Source organism: Echiichthys vipera (genome assembly GCF_963691815.1).
Source record: "Echiichthys vipera genome assembly, chromosome: 21".
NCBI lineage: Eukaryota > Metazoa > Chordata > Actinopteri > Perciformes > Trachinidae > Echiichthys > Echiichthys vipera.
The window spans coordinates 21,686,782-21,699,372 of record NC_139846.1 but is presented as its reverse complement, the minus strand read 5'-3'; the positions used below and the strand labels follow the sequence as shown (position 1 = coordinate 21,699,372).

The following is a 12,591-nucleotide window of genomic DNA, read 5'->3' as shown; positions in this document are numbered from 1 at the left end:
CCTTTAACAACAAAGAATGGACTTTGGACTAAACTCATGGTGGAAATCTTTTTTGAGATGGATCACACAGCTGGGCACTGCAGGCTTTAGCACACGTTACTCACACAGAACTGAATAGAGCATTTCTCAGGGACTATTTTCACGTGTGGATTATAGAAGTTTTACTAGTATTTCTGATGGCAGGACAGTGTGTGAAGGTTTGAGTCAAGATAAACTACAATGTGTGTGTGTGTGCAGTATGTCGCACTCTGGAACAATGTGTTTTTAATAGTTTTTGGACAACAGTGGAGTTCCAAGGTACACAATAGCTTGTAGTTGTGTTTTTTGTCTTCGTGGCGCATGTACGTAGATCACCAGCCATGTTTTAAAAATCCCTCCTCACTGACGCCTGGCTGAACACAGGAGGGACAGTGTTTTCACTCATCCAGCAGAATGGAGGAGGTGTTTCAGAGGCATTAGAGTGAGTTAAAATAAATGGCACAACTACTTCCAGGATAAATCCAGCCAGCGAGGGGGAGAGAGAGAGCAAGAGAAGTTATTTGAAGCTGAAAATGTGACCTCTGGAGAGGGTTCAAGAACAACTGACAAATGTAGAAGCTCTACTGTAAAACAAGGCCTCACTGTCAGGCCTACTACACACACACACACACACACACACACACCAAGGCCACACTATGCCTCGCTTTGAAACATCACACTGCCAAAGCAGGATGCTCCTGACACACACACACTCCTCTGTATCCCTGATTTGGCCAAATTGCTATGACCACAGCAGCAAAGTGTGAAGCACATGGATTACACTTTCCCCTTGTCACTTGTCACTGTTTTACGGCTGAGCGTAGATTAAAAACACAAGAATGAATCATCAAATAAATAAAAAGTTATTTAATGGAAGTTTTTTCTTTCACACTCACAATCAAGCTTATAGTCTGATCACAGAGAGAGATGTTGGACATTCACCCAGAACGAGACACACACCGGTCACTTTTATCAGACAAAAATATATATATATATATATATATATATTTAAAATCTTTACAATAAGCTTGAATCATGAAACGTACACGGGAGGAGGTGTGCGCACCTACAGCCAAACACTGAATTCTCTTACTCCTCGGACATGTTATTTTTTGTACCCTGGTGTCAGTGTAAAATTCTTGTTTTAAGCGACGACAACTTTCTTTTTTTTGTTTTTTAAGTTTATACAAATGTGCAAATAAGACAGATTTGGAATCCTTCAGCGCTCAGTGTGAAAGTCCAGGATCCTCAGGAGCAGTGACAGAGCTCTCACTCCACCTCAGTCCTGCCCTGTCCACTTTAAATACAACTCCTCGTTGCTTTGCCTTTCATTTTCAAGTAAAGTGCTCCTCTAGCAAAAACCACACGGCATGAGATCAGTCTCGTATTTTTTCGCCACTGGTCAAAAAGAACTGAAGACACAAACCCAGCAGTCCGATGGAGGAAAAATATGGGAATGTCTTTTAAAGGAAGAAAGCAAAAGCCAACGTTTGAGCGGCAGTCCTGGCTGTCTGTGGGGCGGTGACAGTCTCTTAGTTCCTGGCAGGGAATCATACAAACTCCAGCTTGCCGTGGCCGCTGTACATCCCCCAGTGCACCAGAGACAGGATCTTGTCGTTGCCCAGGTCGGCCTGCCTCATCTTGTCGCAGGTCAGACAGCAGTTCTCGTGGCCCGTGACGGGCACCATGCACTCCAGGTCCAGCTTGGCCACGTGCCCCTTCTTGGTGTGGTGGCCGTGGAAGCTGTAGTGGAGCCGCGACAGCATCTGTTGCCGCTGGTCCTGCAGCCGCTTGTTCTCGCTGCGCAGCATTCGCAATGCCAGCATGATGAGCAGCACCAGGATGAGGCCGCCGGCGATGGGCACGGCGATCACCGCCGCCCGGAACCACACCTCCTTGGCCGAGGCCAGCTCCTGAACCCGGGTCACCAGGTTCCTGTTGTTGCCGTCAGGCTGGTACCGGCTATGATCTGCACACACAGAGATAATCGTCTGTTAGCTGCAAGCTCACATTACAGACTTATACCATGAAGCTTATTTTAAAATATTCATCTTTGAATCCATGTTTGCTTGTTTGTAGCTTAATGAGAAGCTCTGCTGCACAGACATGCCAGAAACCACAGAGAGAGAAGAAAACAAGACACACAGGCGAGAGGGAGGAAGTGAGAAAGAGCAGCAAATGAGTCACCCTGTCCCGACCGAGAGCCAGAAATTAATTTGAGCTAATAAACTATAGTGTGCTCCGGTCGGGGTCCCAGCAAAAAGTCTGCTCTGGACGGCTCCCTTTCCTCTGTCTCTCTATGCACCTTTTCATAACTCTGAGAGCCAGTACTTCTGCCCAACATGTCAGGGAATATTCATTCTACGAGGCACATTCCTACTCTGTGGGAAAATTACATGGTGCACACATAATAAAAAAAAGAGGAATATATCTGATCTCTTTCCAAGTGCTTAAGGTAAACTGGCTGCTCCCCGGCTTCCCAGGCACAGAGCTGGAGCCCATTAAAAGTCAAATTGAAGTTCTGTAAAGCGGGGAAATAGAAAAAAAAACGAGCAGGAGGGGCAGAGGTGGGCTGCATGTCCATAAACAGCAAAGTGTTTGAAGAACCCTACAGCTCAACGTATTGCTTCTGGAACAGGAAAGAGGAAAACATTGAATATTTGCTGAGGAGGAATCGTAAAATCCCCCCACAGAGTCCAATCATTTTAAAAGGAGTTAAAGAGACTTTCATATTTCAGTTGCAGTGAAAAACAAACCCGCCATTCAGCGCCACGGGGTCTCTTCTTTACCTGTCGAGTCCCTGGTGTGCGCCAGGTCGTGCAGGCCTCTGTAGTTGCACATGTCGTCGTGGCAACACTCCAGCGCCGAGGCCCCGCTGAGGACGTCCGCGACCCTGGAGCTGCTGCTGCAGATGTCGGCCGCGTTGACTACGGGGTCTAAACACCCGTGGGTGAGGGGAGAGTTTACATTGAGCGGGTCCAGGACCTTGGTGAAGCAGGCGTTCAGCTCGGACTTGCACATGTATCCGGTGGCCACACAGTGCGGCGCGTCACAGTAACATCTTATTTCTCCTGGGAATGCAAAACAAAAAAAGAGCTGGGTTAGGGAAATAAGGTCAGATGCATTTATAGCTTAAAAACTGTATTTCTGGCAAGTCTGGCAACGCAAACTGAACTCAAGCATAGCCATAGGGTCTTTAAGGGGCCAGATCTTTAAATATAACTGTTTCATCCCGACTTTTAATACAGTAATGTCATTTAATATGAACATGTACCACAACAAAAATACTCTGCCAGTGTTTTAGGGACCTATCAAAGGCAGTCTGTGGTCTACTACACTTATATTTAACTGTTTGTGTGTGTGTGTGCTCTCAGAGTGTCTGCTACCTGCAATAAACAGCCAGGTAACTTTAAAAGACCTCGTGGGAATATTCCGCTTTTGCATCGATTTAGCAAATATGCCTTCATTTAAGAGCTCCTTGTGCAAAATGGCCCTTTTTGTCTGTTTTATAAAACAGGAACCTTGTAGCTTATAATTAGTGGTTTGTTTGCCAAAGTCAATTTCTTTCAACCCAAATGGAAACTCGTAAAGAGGGAGGAGGGAGGGGGGGGGAGCAGAGAGAGCGGCGCAGGAGTCTCCTCTCTCCCGTTTGCACGCAAAGCTTCACTTGTGGTCATGACTGCCTGGGGGGGCAGGGTGCACTGAGGTCCCATCTAAAGAGCTTCCAGCAACCTTATCATTATGGCTGCCTGCTTTTTCACGGGCCCACTCATTACTTCATCCCTGACTTCTCTTTTTTAGAAGCTTTTCAAAACAGAAATCTAGGCCAAGGATCTGCCCTGACAAAACAAAAACAGGGCTTGTATTTAGGAGCTTTTGCTGTCTTCTTGAGGCAAACAGAACTCAGTAAATTAAAGGTGTTAAACACACATTGTAGAATTTCTATAGTCTATATTGGTCTGGTGATGACTAGGGTGCAAACCAGCAAATAATTGGGAATGTCTCCGTAAACAAAGCAAGAGGAAATGGAACCAAAAGTCTGTGTTTTCTATCGGCTGCGGCTCAAAACACAGCAGCTTAAGCCTGAAAGTTTCAGAAACAAACTGTGTTCCTCTCGGTGGCGGTGCCTCTTTGAATGCAGGAGCACATTCATCAGATCGGTGTTTTCCCTGTGAATGATTGGAGCAGCAGGGCCCGGCAGGTCATTTGGAGAATATTTCATTAGAAAGGAGAGGCCCCTCTGTGGGCTGAGGGGGGGAGAGAGAGAGAGAGAGAGAAACAGGCCGAGCACTGAAGCCTTTTAGCCCTGCTCGGCTCACTCTCCTATGAATGGCAGCTTCAGAACCGAGCTAAACATGAAGGTATTCAGGTGAAGCCAAACTGAGACAGGATCTGACGGGATAACGTGTAATATCTGCTGCCTGTTTCACAGAGTTTAGATGTTAAGTTTGTTTGTTTTAACTGGACATGAGCTGAGGCTGGTGCAGGAGAACTTCTCCTCAAAGAAGACAATAAATGATGTAAATTTGAGTTGTTTAGTTTAGATCACACCTCAGTTGTTGGGTGTTTTAGTGTATGAATAGAAATATCCTAGTTTAATAATAGAAATGTAGTAATTGTAACAGTAAGTGGGCATAAAACAAGTACATTAAGTCTGTGTTCAATGCATAAAAGTTGAGTTATCCCTGCTCAGTTGTTTATTCCCGTGTCCTATAATAGGATGAGATGGTCTAGATGCTACTTTGTTGAGATTATCTTAATTTAAATGAGATTTTGAAACCCTGGATGAGTGAAAACGCAAGTCTGAGGGTAAAGTCCGGACCGTAGAGCGTAATTCTCCTCTTGGTTTATCACTGTAAAACACTGTTTAGCCTGATTTGAAGACGCACACGAACATGCCCTGTCCACAGATCAAGGTCTCTACCTTTAGTGAGAAGAACAGCCATGGCACAGATCTCCAGTTGAAGCCAAATGGAGATGAAACTGGACTGGCGCTCCATTTACACCAAATTACTGCGCAAAGAGTCCTCGCGTATCCAGGAGCAGCGGCGGAGTCCGCTGGGCGAAGAGCGAAGAGCTGGGCGACCAGAGAGATTTACATGGAGCTACGGAGAAAAACGAGTCATTCCTGGGCTGAAACACGACAGCACACGGTCCTCACTGGAGCAAAAGTGGCAACAAAACGCTCGGAAACGGTTCCTCTCCCGCATGGAGACAGAAAGGTTTGTTTTTTTAAAAGCGGTCCGACATTACCGGAGGTGCGCGAAACGCTGCGTCTTCTTCTTCAAGACCCCAAAAAAAGAGAAGTATACTCCAGGGAAGAGGGTGAAATTGGGTGTAAAGTTGTCACCGCCGGTCCTCCTCTGCCTGTGTACGCGGCCGGTCACGGTGGAGCATCACTTTTGTATTCCTGGACGGAGAAACGGTGACGGGAGAGACGGACGACTCGGCTGGAGCGGAGACTGCGCGCAGACTTCGGACACACAAGAGTTAGCAGGAGAAATAGTTGTGGTCTGTCGGAGCCCCGCCCCCTCGGAGCTGATTGGTTCAGAGCAGCGAGGGGGAAGTTAGTCAGAATGCGTGGTTACATTGTATCCGGTTGTGCTTTTCAAAACAAGACACAGGAAGTACATTGCTAGAGCCTACCACCGTTCACACAGACGCAATTAAAGTGCTTTAGATGAGAAAATAAATGCGTTATAATTATATATATTAGAAAAAAACATTATAAAAGAGAAGTTACCCGCGATTTAAATCTAATAAAAATAAAAAATATATAATCAAATAGCCAAGTCTCTCGTGAAAGTGATTTTATTTTATACAAATGGAACTTCCTGGTAAAATAAAGGTAAGAAATAATAAATTAAATAAATATAATTTAAGTATAAATTAATACTGTATGTAGACTACCCAGAAAAAGTGAAGTAGACTTTTATTTATTAGTTTGGTTTTTTTAGTTTAGATAGAAATAAATGTACAATAACAAAGTATAACGAAGTAAACTGGAAAATATAAATTCTGTTTTAACAATAAACCTATTAATGGATGAGTGTATGTGTGTGTTCTTTCTGTGTCTTTTATGTGTGTATTTGTGTCCGCTATGCATAAAATCACCAGGTCAAAATCCTGGTTGATCCTGATTCTGATGAATGCAGAAGTGCAAAACTCTCCTTGTGCCATAGAGTGTGGTCTTTACCTACTCTGTAAAGTGTCCTGAGATAACTTTTGTTATGGTTTGTCACTGTAAATAAAACTGGATTGAATTGAATTGTTCAGCTGTTCGGTAGACGACTGATAAATGACAAAATAACATTATTTGGATGATAACACAGCTCCTTTTACACCATGTTGAATTACACCCAAGCTTAAGTCTTTTGTATTTCACCAGGTAATACAAATATACTATTTTAAGCGCCTGCTGTATTTTAACTTTACATTTTCAACATTATTTAATTGTTCTGTACATTCAAGTACTCTAGTGTTCGTTCATGTGCTTTTATTTTCCAGGCCATGTCCCCATTCTGTGGTTTTATTCTGTCTGTCACTATCAAGTGCTTCATGACCCCTGTCAGGCTAATCCTTTCATCCGTGGTCCCTTATTTCCATAATACCATATTCCATATGTCATTATTGGATACCAATCACTCCGCCAGGTTACCAAACCGTCCCAGGACACAGACCTCACTCCCCTGACACTGACACACTGTCTCCTGGATGTGTGGCTGCAGACTTTGGACGGATTCATCTTCTATCAGCTTCACTTTAATATTGAACTATTTACTTTTTAACAAGAGCCCTAAGGTGTTATTCCCACCCCATGTCTTGTATATGTTGTTTTGTGCGTGGCTTCATACATGAACACATGTTAAACCAGCAGGATTACCCAAAGCTTTCTAGTTTCCCATAATGCAGATGCCTCTTCAGATAGGAAGAGATCATTCATGCGGGGATTTAACCGCGTAGTAAATTAAAGATCTATGTTTTCAGCCGTGCCAGGATCCATTGATCACACGGGCCTATATTTTAACTAAGTGTTGTATGACTGGGTTAAGTGAAACCAGACTGGCCAGCAGCAGCAGCAGCAGCAGCTACCTGCAGCGTCTCCCTGCTGGCAGCCAGGTTGACGCCGCTCTGAGCCGCTTCCCTCCAGGCTACACCAGACTGCTGCTGCTGCTGCTGCTGCTGCCGCGGCCGCTGCAGGGAGGAGCGGACAGACGTTCAGAGAAATTAGCAATCCAAAAATGCACATGGCGCCACCGAGACGACGCGCAAACACACGCGCGCACACACGCACAATTGCCCATAACAATGGAAAACCCACGTGCGCGCGCATGATCTGTATCTGCGTCAACTGCCCTTTTTTAGGTCCAAAAGATAAAAAGATAAAGATGAAGATATATGACCACACAAACTGTATGTTTTTGCTTTTATTTAAATACGTTTTTCCCAAAAAAATTACAGTAAACGACCCATAGAAGAACCTCCAGGTGAATAAGAGGCCTAATACTTAAATAAGGGTCTTAAATAAAACACGCTCCTGTCATGGTGAAGACCCGGCCCGTCTGTCACAGCTCCACGCCCGTAGAGAGAGAGCCTCCGCGGGCCCTAACTGTGGCCGACAGACAACAGGATGAGGACACCGCTTTAGGCGACACAGCAAACTACAGACTGCAATTACCGTAATTATCTGCAATTCTACAGAGGCGCCAGTCCACGACGGCGTTCATCCACAGGGAGAGCTGCGTGAAAAGGGTGGACGTCAGCAGAAATGCACGTTTTATGGCTAATCCGCCTCTGCAGGCTTATGTCTCCCTTATAACACAGGTAGGCTGTCTAGGATGACTCGTGTTATCATTGCACAAGGCGTTTAAGACATCTGAAATAATGTTTGGATTGTATTTAGTTCTGTTGGATGTGATCACAATGAGACAGCCGGCAGCACCTCTGTCTCCAGGCCCCCCTTCAGCCTGCCTGTGGTGGGTAGTTAGACAGCACCACCTGGTGGTCAGGACCGGTATGAGCCTTTTATTTGACAAAACATCATCACACTGCAAACACTGAAGTGCTGCCCTCACAAAAAAGTGGAGGGACTAAAAAAGAGTGGTCAGAGTGTGCAGCAGGGGTCAAGATGTCCTGGCTGTTAAAACACTGGAGCCTACATTACCCATAATGCACAAGTGCCATTTGTGAGACCTTTCCTGCCTTGTGAGCACCCACTTCTCCATCACAAACTCCACACCTGCAGTTTTTCTTATACAGATCTCCAAGAAATAACCTGCCTGACATCACGGTGACATCTTCAGGGTTATTTTGCAGACTTGACGAAGCTCCCTCCAGTGACTCAGAGGACATTACGCAGCTGAACGTGATGTATAAAATCAGCAGACTGCCCCTTTAAACCTTTTTCTCTGACTAGGTAAAGAAGAAATACGACAAGATTTTCACAACTGTAAATTCTTGCACATTCTCGGTCCACATATAACAGTATGTATATTATACCCATGCTACAGTTCCCATACATATCATATATTATATCATATGTATATATATATATATATATATACATAGTTATTTCATCATCATCCTGCTACTGCACCTTACTACTCATTTATCTTGCTTTATCTCGTGCTTATGTCCAAGTGCCCATGTTCAGTTCTGTGTTTCTACTTATTTCTTATACCCAGATATTCTTATTTTTATTATATGTTATTGTATCATATTCAGTTGTACCAGATTGCTGCGACAAAATAATTTTCCTTCAGGGATGAATAAAGTAATCATCTATCTATCTATCCATCTATCTATCTATCTATCTATCTATCTATCTATCTATCAATCTGTCTATCTATCTATCTATCTGTCTATCTATCCATTCATCCATCTATCTATCTATCTATCTATCTATCTATCGTATAGTTGTGACTGTGGCTCCTTTAAAGACACAGGCTGTGTGAATTTCTATGTGGATTGAATGTTGCTACTTTTACAGTATTTATTTATATAGCACCTCAATGTGCTTTATAACCAAATTATACACTATATTTCACTTTCTACAACATGTGATCCTTAAGAGAATATGTCTTTTTAATTTGAGTGAACTGACCCTTTAAGTACACAAGGACTGGTGAAGAACTCACTCCTTCCCTTTGGGGATGAATAAAGTATCTATCTATCTATCCATCTATCTATAATATTGATAAAAACCTTGACACACGTTGATGAGGCGTACCTGTTTCCAACGAGACGGGGAAGCATGACGTTTAAAAAGGCCACAGACAAAACTGTGTTTCTTCTCATGCTGAGAGGATGAGCGTCAACAAGCTTTCAGCAGGGGGGGGGGGTTCATGTAAGTGGCCTTTTAGGGAGCGATCACACCCCCCAGGTTGTGTCTGCGTTCACACATTAGGAGACATTGTAGGTGTGACCTGGCACAGACTCGCTTAACAAAAGCCCCCCTGCTGCCGGGGCAACGATGCTGCGGAGATGGTGGGAGGGGAGGGGAGGAGGGAGGTCAAGTAAACCTGAGAGAGTGGAGTTTAAATTCAAACACAATCTCTAAACCGACCCTTCGAAGGTGTCCTAAGCGACCACAGCGACTTCATTCTGCACAAAGATTCCACTGTGAAGGCCTAAACCCTCGTGCTGACTCCCTCCATGATGCACGAGGACACACACCGGGGCAGACGGACTTCCTGTGACACCTCACAGCTTCCTCCTCCCTCTTTGATGTGAACCACGTTAAGGGTCTCTGAAGCATCAGAGACAGGCAGACTGTCTCCATCCTCCGTGATCTATTTTATCCTCCTCAAGATAATGGGGCAAAGCGTCAGAGCGAGAGGTCCGGCAGCTATGCGGATACCCACTGTAGATGTGCAGGGGAACTGTTAGATGTTAGGGATAATGTTACAGGCTCCGCATTCAGGAGCACTCATGCAAACTTTTATCCAGAGTGCCCCGAGGAAGGAAACTGACAGAATCCACCAGCCATTGTTTTCTACTTGTTTTATGTTGAGAATGAATTCAGCAGCACTCTGTCCTCTTATCCGCACGCAGAGATGACTGCAGATAACGTGCGTTTGATCAGGAGCAGCGGTGCACCCTCACTTATCAGGTGCTGCCTCTGTGGTGTTTTACCTTCATGGCAGAGATGGTGACAGTGAGACAGGAAGGAACAGCTTTGGTAGGTGAGCGTGCAGAGTTCAGTCTCGATCGTGGAAATAGGAGTTTGACATAAAAGTCTGTCTTTGATACATTTTTCAGTGAAATGTTCACATAGTAAACAAGGTCAAGTATTTCAAAAATGCTATTCTTATGTGTGTACAGAGGATGTGGAGGGGAAACAGGACAGAGAAACATACTAGAACTGCATCTACAGTTGGATGGTTTAGTGCTAAATACAAAGCAAACGTAAATAAAGCATAGATAGAGAGGACGTACACTCATTTGAAGGTTCATACTTGTGTTTTGGGTTTCTACTAGAACATGTTTACATGCTTTTATGTTGAAAAACATTATTTTTCTCATCCTCTCTGTCTGAATGTACCTGTATTCACCCTCTGTCTGAAACGCTCCTCACATCTGTGAGACCTTTCCTGACTTGTGAGTGCCCACTTCTCCAACACAAACTCCACACCTTCTGTTGTGTAACACAGTCTTATACAGATCTCCAAGAAATAACCTGCATGACATCACGGTGACATCATCGGGGTTATTTTGTAGACTTGACAAAGCTCCCTCCAGAGACTCAGAAGACATTACGCAGCTGTCTTCACAGGATGACAAGGAAGCTGAAAGCCAAAGTAAATAAAGCATAGATAGAGAGGACGTACACTCATTTTAAGGTTCATACTTAGGTATTTTGGGTTCTCACACTGTCTGTCTGAATATACCTGTATTCACCCTCTGTGTGAAACACGCCGTTTTAGCGCCTGTCTCTGTAAGACCCCCTCCTGAAAAAGCCCAGTCTGCTCTGATTGGTCAGTGTTTCTGGGTCTGACTCACTCTCTGCATCTATGCCAGATCTGCCCAATCCTGCTCCTGGAGGGCCACTGTCCCGCATGTTTTAGGTTTCTCTCTGCTCAGACACACCTGAGTCTAATGATTTGCTCGTTATCAAGCAGCTGAAGCTCGTCACAGGTTTGAGAATCGTTCGACTCAGGTGTGTCGGAGCGGGGAGGAACCTAAAACATGCAGGACAGTGGCCCTCCAGGAGCAGGGTTGGGCAGCCCTGATCTATGCATTGTCATTGCAGCCAGGGAATGACTGTAACAGCACTGTAGCGGCACTTTCTACCAATAGGTGTGTTTCCATTAGCCCTGTAGAGCGGCCCTCCCGGAGAGTTTCAGCCCACGCCCTCTCAAATGGCCGTTCACTCGCCATGTTTCCATTACAAAAAGGCCAGAGAGGGATTTACAAGACTCCGGACGAGACGTATCACTCTGAATGGGTTTAGATCACCGGTGATCAGCTGATCGGTGATACAGCGGCACGTTCTTCCTCAAGAGAAATGTAGAATAGCTGTAGTTTGATTTAAGGTGGCCAGCATTCAGAACGTCAACTTATGTACAAGTGACATGAAAGAAAACACTCCACCTTAAATATTCAAGGGGCTGTAAAACAGTTTGTTGACAGATAGGCTGTCACCCCACTGCAGTATGGTGTGTGTGTGTGTGTGTGTGCGTGTGTGTGTGTGTGTGAGAGAGACAGAGAGGGGAATGGAGTACTTTTTAATAGCATCCAAATGCAAATGCTGCTAAAAGTAAAGATACTCGCACACCTGCCATGTAATCTCTGAGATTAAATCCTCTGAGGCTAGAGGACAGTCTCAGTGTGCACTGTCATGTCCAAAGTGAACGTACATCATGCAGTAACTCACTGAAAATACTTAGTCATGGAAGTAAAAGTACTAAAAATGTCCCTTTTTGAACTATAATTTATGATTTTCATTATTCATTTGCGGATTATTTTCTTCCTTAATCCAGTGTCTGTTTGCAAATGTCGTCAAACCAAAGTGACACCTTCACTACGTTTTGTCCAAACCTCAAAATCATCACAAATACATTACAATTATCACAATAATTAAAAAGAAAAGCAGAAAATATTCATTTTTACATCAAAAATGACAGAAATCATCGACATAGTTTCCCACTAATTGTCATGTTTCTTGTTATTTGTGCAAAAATCTTCATTTGTAAAGCAACTATTAAGTAAAGCTGTCAGATAAATGTAGTGGAGTATAATATAATATATATAAATATTTTCCCTCTGCAGAGGAGCAGAAGTATAAAGTGGTGATACAGTGATACATGACAGCAGCAGCAGGGGGCAGTGCAGCTCACAGCTGCGACTGATGGAAGAAATGCAAGTCATTGATTTCTATGTGAAAATAAAAGCATTGTCTTTATTTTCACCCAAGTCCAGTGAACACGCTGCTGGTGATCATTACTGGACTGTGCAGTACTTAAAGGTCCATCAGCTACAATCAACAGTTCTACCATCATAAACTACTAAATAACAGGGATGCATTCAATTCTGGGCCGATACGCATGGTTTTAAATACCATAATGTAGCTGA

At 44.1% G+C, this 12,591-nt stretch overlaps 1 protein-coding gene across 1 annotated transcript; it reads right to left on the bottom strand.

Moving 5' to 3' along the window:
* Window positions 1–896: 896 nt before the first annotated feature.
* bambia (BMP and activin membrane-bound inhibitor homolog a) lies at window positions 897–5,471 on the bottom strand. The gene is made up of 3 exons (XM_083936393.1): window positions 4,943–5,471; window positions 2,808–3,089; window positions 897–1,987 (listed from the first exon to the last, which is right to left on the bottom strand). Exons 1-3 carry the CDS (start codon window positions 5,016–5,018, stop codon window positions 1,569–1,571), a joined length of 777 nt encoding a protein of 258 aa, XP_083792519.1. The 5' UTR covers window positions 5,019–5,471; the 3' UTR covers window positions 897–1,568.
* Between the last annotated feature and the right edge of the window lie 7,120 nt (window positions 5,472–12,591).

Excerpts from the sequence above, each read along its gene's own strand:
- bambia (XM_083936393.1), bottom strand. The coding sequence starts at position 5,018 with ATGGAGCGCCAGTCCAGTTTCATCTCCATTTGGCTTCAACTGGAGATC. Across the intron at positions 3,090-4,942 it reads GGCTGTTCTTCTCACTAAAG|GAGAAATAAGATGTTACTGT; the intron begins GTAGAGACCTTG and ends TTGCATTCCCAG. Across the intron at positions 1,988-2,807 it reads GCACACCAGGGACTCGACAG|ATCATAGCCGGTACCAGCCT; the intron begins GTAAAGAAGAGA and ends CTGTGTGTGCAG.